This window comes from Athene noctua, chromosome 21 (genome assembly GCF_965140245.1).
Source record: "Athene noctua chromosome 21, bAthNoc1.hap1.1, whole genome shotgun sequence".
Lineage (NCBI taxonomy): Eukaryota > Metazoa > Chordata > Aves > Strigiformes > Strigidae > Athene > Athene noctua.
The window spans coordinates 3973824-3983375 of record NC_134057.1 but is presented as its reverse complement, the minus strand read 5'-3'; the positions used below and the strand labels follow the sequence as shown (position 1 = coordinate 3983375).

Genomic DNA, 9552 nt, shown 5'->3' with positions numbered 1-9552 from the left:
CTAGAACAGCTCAAATTGCCGCAGTGGCATTGTTCTCAGAATAACTCCTGTTTGGCACAACGCAGCGCGGGAGATTCTGATAAAATGAGGCGGGAGGGGCCGTGGGGGGAAGCGCCTCACTAACCCCAGCAGTTAAACAAAATCCGGGGCGCAGTCAGCCATGCAGCCTGGGCTCGGCCTTGCGAGCGGCCCCTGCAGAACTACATTTCCCAGCGCGCCCGGGGAGGGAAGAGCCGCTCGGCCCCAGCAGAGCGCTGGGGGAACTGGGACGCCGGGAGCTGAGCCCTGCCGGGACACAGCGCCCGTCTGCAGAGCCCGGTGAGTGGGGAGGGCAGGCCGGCATCCACCCCCTGCCCGCCTGCAGCGGCGCTTACGTTCACGGGCAGGACAGGGCCCTTCGGGCCGCCTCCCGAGGCCGAGCGCTGACTGCCTTTGAGTGTTCGGTGATCCTAACCCCGACCTGGCACTGCGGCTCCTGGGAGGGAAGGGGCTAAACGCCAGCACACGCTGCATTTCATCGCTCCAGGTACAAGCTCTTACCCCCTTCCCGCTGCTCGTTCCCAAGGGCAGAGCTGTGTGTAAACTCCCCCGTTCGGGGCCGGCTGCCGCGCTGGAGGTGTTCGGGCGCCAGGCGGTACGAGACGCGGGGGCAGCGGAGTGACGGGTGCCCACTCGTCCGCACCGCGGAGTTGTTCCAGACACGCTCTGTGTGACGGTCGCCCCTCGCGTGGTTGTACAAGCCCGAGGCTGCCGGCAGCGTGCCCAGAGCTCCCGCGGCGGCTGGAGCGTCGAGCGGGGACGCCGATGCTCCCCCCAGACTCCCGGGGATCGTCCCGGTGAAGATCACCCCAGCTGAGACAGTGGGAAAGAGGGACCCGGGGCAGAGGTGTCAAGGCACATGGCCAAGCCTCCACACCACTGGCCACAGAAACTGCCCCCACGGACAGCCTGGAGCCTCGGCTCGGGCACCACTCCGGCTCGGGAGCTGTCACTGACCTTTACCGAAAGGAAGGACTCTCAGACTCTTCTTTGGCACTGCTTATGTGTTCCTGAATGGAAGCAAACTTAACTTCCTCTTTAACGGGCTTCGAGTTCCATGGTTGAAAAATGAAATACTCAACACAGTCATAAAGGATTATGAATCGCGGCTCATTTTTGTTTCAGATGAATGCTAGAGAGGGTAGTGTTCCTGGCTATTTTCTGACATCCTGAAACCGAGTTCAAACTGCAGCCTGTGACTGCCTGAGCTGAAAATGTGGTAGGATTCTTTGGCACAAAACCCGTTCATAGCTGGAGATGATCCAGTTCAGCTGCAACTGCTGTCTCTCCTCTAACTCCGGGAATTCTCTTCCGCAGCAGATATTTTGTCTTTCGTTCTGTTCTGGCATCGGTGCCTTTCCCACAGACCTACTGTGTGCTGCAAGAGGATGTGCAGTTGGATCGAGGCCGTTACAACTGTGTAGGAAATAAGCAAGAGAGCAGCCACCTTCACGGCGCTTTTCCCCGGGGATACAGGAGTTTAGGACAGGGACATTTAATCTAGTCTTAGAGCAGTGTCTGTAAGACCTGTGCACACTCACAGGTGGAAACAAACTGAGGTATCTTTAAATAGTCTTGAAAACTGTCTGAAACTGGGTTTGATGTGTGACTAGAGACTAAGACCAAAGTGATAATTTTAGAAAGCGGATGCCAGCATGCTGCAGGCTCTGCAAGAGGGGGATTTCTGGTAGCACTGGGTTATTGCACCTTTTAAATCAAATTTAACTTTGTAGGGCCACTGCATTATGTTCTGTTCTTCTCTTTTTAGGCAAAGACAGCTACCTGTACAGGTTGGTTATGGCTGCAATTTATCAAGCAGTGTATAGAAGAGCCTCCTCTCTCATGTGCCGGTTCCACTCTACCTATGTTCGAAAAATTAGGTAAGTTCTCATCTGATTCTTGTGTACAGTCGGAAGACCAGAGCTTGACACTCTTGTGTCGACTGTCACAAGCAGCCCTACCTAAATCTAGCCCAGGGGCTTATCTTTTAACAGTCCAGCAATAACGTAGTAATGCTATGTGAGCTCTGTAAATTATAACAGTCAAAATCTCTCCACTCCCTTCACCACTGTTAAAACTAGTACTCGCAGGCTGGAGCTCTGTTAATGAATGTCTAGATTTACTGTCCCAGCTAAAGATCTCTTAGAATACAAGCAATAGACTGGAAGTGGTGCTGCTCACCCCAATTTAAATACTACTCAAACAGTCTGAAAGAAGCACATCCTTTTGCCTTTCTTCCCACGATTGCTTTTCCTAACTCAGGCCCCGGCTAGCTGGGCCCTAAGACTCTTTACCCCTCACATCAGTGTGACAGGTAACATGTACCCTGCAGTAGTGAGGTAGCCTGATGGGAAGCGTATTCAACATCCAAAGTGCTCAGCAGCCTTGCCACAAAGGACTTGGAGACATCCAGACTGGGGGGGATAAAAGGAAAGATCAAGGTTTCCTGCACACAAATGATCATGTCTGTAAGAAGACCTCTTGGATTAAGAGGCTGGGTTACTGATTGTGGATGTCCAAGACTTGAGGGGGCTTGTGTGGCAGTAAGAGTGCAGTGTTTTCTGCCACACAGCACCTTTGCTAGAGGCTACAACCTACCAAAGAGTAGACTCAGCTGTCAAAAACTCTAGAGGCATGTGGAATACCTAAAACCTGTACTGCCTGTTCAGCCCCCATGCTCTGTGCAAAATAAATACATCCAAATAAGTGTAACACACTTAACATGATCTTGAATTCATCTTCTTTTCTCACTGCAGATACTTAAATGACCTAAAGGAAGATGATAGCCTTTGTAGACAAGCCCAGACCTCTGGAACATTCTACCTCTTTCACAATCTCTCTCCCTTCCTGCAGGAAGTCGGGAAGCAATATTTGGTACCACAGGTCAGTGCAGCAGGTAAGCAGGTGTCTGGAAAGAAACACCTCCTGGGTCACACAGCTGAAATGATACAGAGTCATGTACAATAAGCAACCCCTTACGTGGGGGTTGAAAGATCTATAAAGCTGTGCAAGAACATCCTGCTACATGCAGCATGCTGTTTGTTAACAACCAAAGACTATTTAGAGTTAAAACCTTGGCATGCTGACACAAGTTCATGCTCTTCACACATAGATCTGATCTATTTTGAGATGGTTAGTTTTAAACATTTGGGACCATGCCTTTTGAAGAGAAAAGGCTGTCAGGAAAACAAGGGAGGTCTGACTGACAAAGGTTATTTGGCATAACGCAGGAAAAGTTTCTTTGAGAGAAAGGTATTGGCTGGTGCAGGACGGAAACAGAATGGACAGCTGCTCCCCAAGTGTGAAAGCATTTGCACCTTTCGCTTGACATGGGCAAAACTTCCAACAGCTAGGAGGAAAGCCAGACTTTTGGTCTCCATGGGGGTGAGGCCACTTGTCTGGTCCCCACACACATGAGCACCCTGCCTTCAGCTGAGATTGTGTGTACCGTGAAGAGCCAGAGAGAGCATCATGGCTGTATAAATTTGCTTTCATCACATATTTTTCTTTCCCTTTCCCCTGCTGTTTAGAGATTAAAAGGATCCTGGAGAAATTCAAAGAGGCTGAACAGTGGATAGAGAAGTCGGTGCTGATCGGTTGTTCAGATGAGCACGTACCACACTTTGCCCTGGATTTAGGTTGGGATGATTCTCCTCTTCCATCTGTGTCAGCATCATGTTTGATGCACCGAGATGAAGATGCTGCCTAGGGAGCATCCCCAGTCCTTGCTGAGTGAACATTTGCTGCCAAAGAGGACTCAGGGGAGTCTCTGTGGGAGCTGTTGTGAGCGTGGTGGGTCAGAGCCACAGAACAGCACTGCTGTTCCTCTGTGTGTGTTAGTAAAGGTGGGCTGTTGGCAGGTCACTTAACATTTGGGAATCTTACCACTGAAGTGATGTCACTTCCATGGGAACTTCCAGAAATTGTATACCGGAACAATGAAGGGCGTAAAGTTGGGATAATAACTGCAATTTATGAGATCAAAGATTTTTTGTCGTTGTTGTTTTAAAACAGGAGCCTTGGAGAAATCAGTCATTGAGTCTGAACTCAAGGGATCGTTTACTGACTTACGAAAGGCTCTCTTCGTAGTGGATCAGAAAGATTCTCCTTTGCTGGCTTCGGTATCGTACAGGATTTTTTACTTTAAGAAGTTGCAATTTCTAACATCAACCCTTGTTGTCTCCCATGTTGTTTTATGATTTAATACATATTGTGGAAGTACCTGCTGTACACTTTCAGTGACCTCGGTACAAACACACTAAAAATTACAGCAGTTTTACCAAATTTGTAATCCCAAAAGCAAGCTGCAACAGAAATAGACAAGTAGCTTAAAAATGACTGCAGTCATTAGCCATTTATCATCGACCTGCTGTATGTCCAGTGTGAAACACACTGATCTTATCGGTAGTCACAGCAATCCCAGTTTGTCCTCAGCTTAACAACTATCAGGCACTAGTTTTCCTTAATCTAGGCAAACTGAATTTCACAGAAAAAAATACAGATCTTCTTTCAGAGTTGCTCTTTTAAAACTACTCACTTATAAGCTGTTACTCTGCAGATGCCCTGTGTTTGGAAGCCCTAAGCAAAGACCTGTGTGTGAAAATCAGCTGTTCTGACCCATAAGTAGAAATAGGTCATGTTTCTTTTCCTGTTGTATATTTGTGGTGCTTGGGCTGTTTTTCAAGAGGGTGTTCAGGGTTGGAGACTCCACAGAATAGTTTGTTGCTCATTACTACTCCCATTATATCCTGATAAAGAACAACGCTTCCCCACCTCCCCCAAACACACTCGAATTTGGATGCTAAAGCAAGAAGCATGAAACATTGATTTCAGAATCTGCTGTTTTTCAAAGCAGTGCCTGTACTTCATTTACCTTTCCGAGGCTTCCAAACATAATTGTTCAGGGAGAGTGCTCCGAATCTTCTGCCCCAGGTATAAATAAGATTCGTGTTTCTCTCTTGGTGTTCGCAGGCTCAGTCCCTTCTTCGGTGGCACGATTCCCACCAGTACTGTAGCAAAACTGGCCAGCCCACTCAGAAAAATGTGGCTGGCAGCAAGCGTGTCTGCCATGCCAGTGGGATAATTTACTACCCACAGGTGAGCACCTGAGCAAGCAAAGGTAAGCGACTCGGTGCTGCTGGGTCACATGGAGGGGAATCTCTAAAAGGCAGTTTGTGTGTAGCTGGGTAGTAGGAAAAGCAACAATTTGCACTTACTCACTTTTTGATGTGTTTGCTAGATGTCTCCGGTGGTTATCACCCTGGTGTCTGATGGGAGCCGGTGCCTCCTTGCTCGACAGCCCTCATTTCCCCAGGGGATGTACAGCGCTCTGTCAGGCTTCTGTGACATGGGTAAGGTGGTCTCTGATCCTGCGTGAGGGCCTTGGACATGCAGGGTGTGGGGGCAGAACGATGGGACATCCTGCAAATAGCTGTCCACAGAGGAGGATGGAAACATAGGTGATAGCAGGGAAAAACATACTGGATCTAAAGAGGTCGGTGTTGCCGTTCAAACAGAATTCTAAATAGCTGTATGTATCCGAATAGAATGTGAATTATAGGTGTGTATCAGGTTGCTCTAGTCCCTGATGGTAAATACAAGACTCCCCAGGTCAGAACCCCAGATACTTGTTTAGTCCATTTTGTGTCTAGTGCTCAGAAAAAAACCAAAAACTACAGACCTCTTGTTACTTGAGGGAAAATGGCTTAAAAAAGGAAATGATGAAGAGAGGCAGCATTGTTCTGTCCACCAGCTGTATATATAGACACAGCCAAAAATGTCTCTGATACCTCTGTTTAAGGGAGGTAGGCATTGTTGATGAATTTAATTGAGCATCCTACTGCCAAGTGTTCCCAGGTCAGCACAGTCGGAGCTCCTGCTTGTGCATGAGCAGTCAGGGCTGGAACACATCAGAAACCAGCATGCCTACATTTTCTTTGCCACGCTTTGCTGCCCTGAGGCCAGGCCGCCCTTACCTAAATTTACTTGCTTCTAGGTGAAAATGTGGAGGAGACAGTCCGGCGGGAGGTGGCGGAAGAGGTGGGTCTGGAGGTGGAATCGTTCCAGTACTCGGCTTCTCAGCACTGGCCCTTTCCCAGCAGCTGCTTAATGATAGCTTGTCATGCCTTGGTGAGGGAGCAGCAGACTGAGGTGAGCAGACGCAGGTTCCCCTGAGGCATTGCACTGCCTGCCTTACATAGCAAAATCTCTTTCAGTCCGCAGACTTTAGCTCCGAGAGCGTCAGATCCTCTCTAAATGCAGTTTCCCATCGGCTTTCTCTACCAGTCAACAACAAACTTCAAAATAATCATAGCATCTGTTGCTACGTGCCAGATTTTGCACAGGTGACTGTATATATACAAGCCCAGAGCCCAACACCCCTATATTTTTTCCTCTTTGCAGAGGAGGCCCTCTCAAGCATTAATATCATATTTGCCATAGGACATGCAGATTCTGCCCTGTTAGTTACTGTGCTCAGCCACTGGCCAGTGCCATGATGGAATAGGGCTGCCTGATTTGAGGCTTCCCTCAGGAAACCAAGATGACAAAGCACTGGTGGATAGCAATGTCCTTTCTTGTATTGGCATCAGCACTTAATTCAGGCATGGATAAAGCACTCTGGTCATGCTCGGATAGGAGCTTTGTGGGTGCAGGAACAAGCCAGGTACCGCTGCCCACATTTAAATCTGATTTGAGGAACGGGTATTCTCTCAATTCTTTCCAGATCAGTATGAACAGCCTGGAACTAGAGGAAGCCCGTTGGTTTGACCTGGAGGAAATCATGAAGGGTCTGAAGAGAAAGCCTGGATCTTCAAAGCAAGAAGATGGTAGTTTATTACCCTGGTTCCCTCCCAAACAGGCCATTGCTCACCAGCTGATTTGGGAGTGGGTTAAGCAGCAAACTTCTCAGCTGGCTTAGGCAAGTCTGCGATTCTACCACAACTACAAAAGCTCAATACAAAAGCTTCCAAAGTTAGTGAAAGCGAAGTCTGTGTTACAGCGAGGATAGCACCACACTGATGGCCATCTTACACTCAGGTACATAGACCCGCAAAGCCATTTCTAAACGGATCATCCTCAGGCAATTCCATGTACAGTGGATCACCTTTGAGATCCCATGACTTGCAGTAAATGTATAATAAAATTCTTAGGCCCAAAGCATCAAACTTACCGTGACCAGCTGCTGCTGTTGCCCAGCAAGCAACAGAACAGTGAACCCCTGGCACCTGTGTCCCATTTTCCTCCATTTATCCATCTTGGATGGATATCAAACATGCACTTTTTCCAGAAAAAAAAAAAGGGACCGTGGCATGTTTCAGTGTTCACATTTATATGGATCTCGACAAACTGGGGAAAAAAAAAACCAAAACAGAAAAACGCGCCACTGCCTCTATGCTCTCCCCTTCTTCTCTTTCCCTTCCCATTCAGTCTTCCAGTTTCATATAAAACGTGGGCTCCTTTGTCAAGACATCTGAGCACCTAAAAATATCTCTAGAGGCACCATTTTCCCCACCATTAAGACAGTGTTACTTCCATCCCAAGGAAGAGAGAACAGAGCTATCTGGTGGCAGAGAGTGGAAGAGCGAAACCCACATATAAGCATATCAGAACCACCCAGATAATGCAAAAGTGAGAGGAACTGCTGCAAGACAGGACTGCACTTCCAACAGAACAATCCCAAGGGGCACAATGCCCCTTACTCTGTGCCGAAAGTCTGTGGCTTGCCTGGCGAGCTGGTCTCATTGTACTGATGAAGTGGTATCACTTCTCTGGAGGGAGAGCAACAAAGAGACAGTCTGGGCAAGAAAAGCTTAGTGAAAGAGATGGATGGATGGATGTATATTTGATCTGCTGCTGATTCAGGCTGACAGTCCTTCCTGTCTACTTAGTCAGAGTTCAAATGCCAAGATTTCAAAGCCATGAGTACAGATAACTGAAGGGGGAACTGGAATGTATCATTGGCTGCCACCATTAGGGTTCCATGTAGGTGAAAGACCTTTTGCACAGTGGTAAAAATCTGGAGTCACGACACCTGAGCAGCAGTAAAAAAGGTGGCTTTCTCACACGGTTGAGTTGTGCTTTGTTTCCTCAGAGTTAATTTTACTTTAGGAGGTTGGGAGGGGATTATTTCAGGCCATGGTGGCATGTGCAAACACCTTTCTCACCCTCACTGCTCTCAGTCAATAAAACCCACATGCCAAAGCATGTCTTTCACGTTTGTGAGCTCCATCTGTCAGTCATCCTGGTAAGAACAAACAGCCAAGGGCATTGCTCCCTCCCCTCCTGCCCAGCCAGACACATCACAGGAGCCCCCACACCACTGAACTTAACTGCGAGACGCCTGCATCCGGTTTCCTTCGAAACGTGTCTCACTGCCTCTCTCCATAGCAGTTCCTCCTGCTTTCTCCCCCGTCACACCATTTTAATTCCCCAGCATTCACCTCCTCTCTCATCTCCGGAACCTGACATTTTGATTTTCAGCCTCTCTCCCTTCTTCTGCTTCTCTGCAGTAGAAGATATCAAAGAGTTAGGTAGCCGCCAGCAAGATGCTCCCACTTCTCGTCTTTCCTACTTCTTAATGCCCTCCCAACTCACCCTTACGGAGTTCATTAAAGTGCCCCAAGCTTGCTTCCAGTCTACATCATCCAGTTCAATGTACTTCATACTTTTTAGTATCCACACATGATCTGTTCTCCCAGCAGCAGAAAAAGGACTAAGAAGTAAAAGCATCAAAAAGTAGTACCTACGAGTGAGGGGAGGAATGGCTGTGTGACTCCTGCAGTGATCTGAACTTTGTGTGTTTTGGTTTTGTGCTTTTACAGCACATATTTGCAATGTATGTCTTTGTAAAATCAGCTGCAGTGTGATCAGATGCAACATCAGAGAAAATTCACCCAGCTTTTGGAAACTGGGTTACTCTGCTTATTGAATTACGTTTTTAACATCAACACGTAGGCTATTGGTGAACTGTAACACAAAGAGAGCAAGTACTGACTGGCACCAGCTCCTTTTACATTGCTGATACAGACCTGTCTTGGTCAGGTGTCCCTTGGGCTGCTCACAGGAGGGGCGACATCACTGCTGCCCCCTTGCTCAATGCCAGCAGGCCAGACACTGCCCAGGATGAAGCTGCTAGATATCCACAGACTTCAGGAAAACTCTTTAAGAGTTGCAGTCTCTCTGACTACACCAGGCTTTTTCAGATTTCATCAGTTACTGCCTGTTTCCTACAAGAATAAAGTTAGAGAAAAAGCAAAGCTATTTTCACATTTGTCCAGTTCCGTAACTCGCCTTTTTCAAACAGTTTTAAACATCTGCATGTTCCTTTTAATTACCAGTAAGAAAAAAAGTCTTTTCAAACTACTCAAATACTTTTTTTTTTTTTTTGGTAGAGCAAGAACAACTGCAACGCAATATTTTGATTACATCTTTTGAAGAGCCTTAAATTTTAAACTCCTTATAAAATCCTTAATTCATACCCTTTTGACTTGGGTATGAAACAACAATGATGGC

The 9552-nt window shown here is 47.5% G+C and overlaps 1 protein-coding gene across 3 annotated transcripts; it reads left to right on the top strand.

Moving 5' to 3' along the window:
• Positions 1-277: 277 nt before the first annotated feature.
• Positions 278-8912, top strand: NUDT13 (nudix hydrolase 13). 3 transcript variants are annotated; one of them, XM_074924424.1, is made up of 9 exons: positions 278-526; positions 1808-1919; positions 2796-2935; positions 3570-3677; positions 4054-4160; positions 5011-5136; positions 5279-5390; positions 6035-6078; positions 6764-8912. In XM_074924424.1, exons 2-9 carry the CDS (start codon positions 1837-1839, stop codon positions 6956-6958), a joined length of 915 nt encoding a protein of 304 aa, XP_074780525.1. In that variant the 5' UTR covers positions 278-526; positions 1808-1836; the 3' UTR covers positions 6959-8912. The 3 variants fall into 3 exon arrangements, with proteins under 3 accessions (XP_074780525.1, XP_074780523.1, XP_074780524.1); XM_074924422.1 differs by having other exon boundaries at positions 6035-6189; XM_074924423.1 differs by lacking the exon at positions 3570-3677 and having other exon boundaries at positions 6035-6189.
• Positions 8913-9552: the final 640 nt, after the last annotated feature.

Coding starts and splice junctions, on each gene's coding strand:
- NUDT13 (XM_074924422.1), top strand. CDS start 1,837: ATGGCTGCAATTTATCAAGCAGTGTATAGAAGAGCCTCCTCTCTCATG. Junction 1,920..2,795: donor ACCTATGTTCGAAAAATTAG/GTAAGTTCTCAT, acceptor TTCTCACTGCAG/ATACTTAAATGACCTAAAGG. Junction 5,391..6,034: donor GTCAGGCTTCTGTGACATGG/GTAAGGTGGTCT, acceptor ACTTGCTTCTAG/GTGAAAATGTGGAGGAGACA.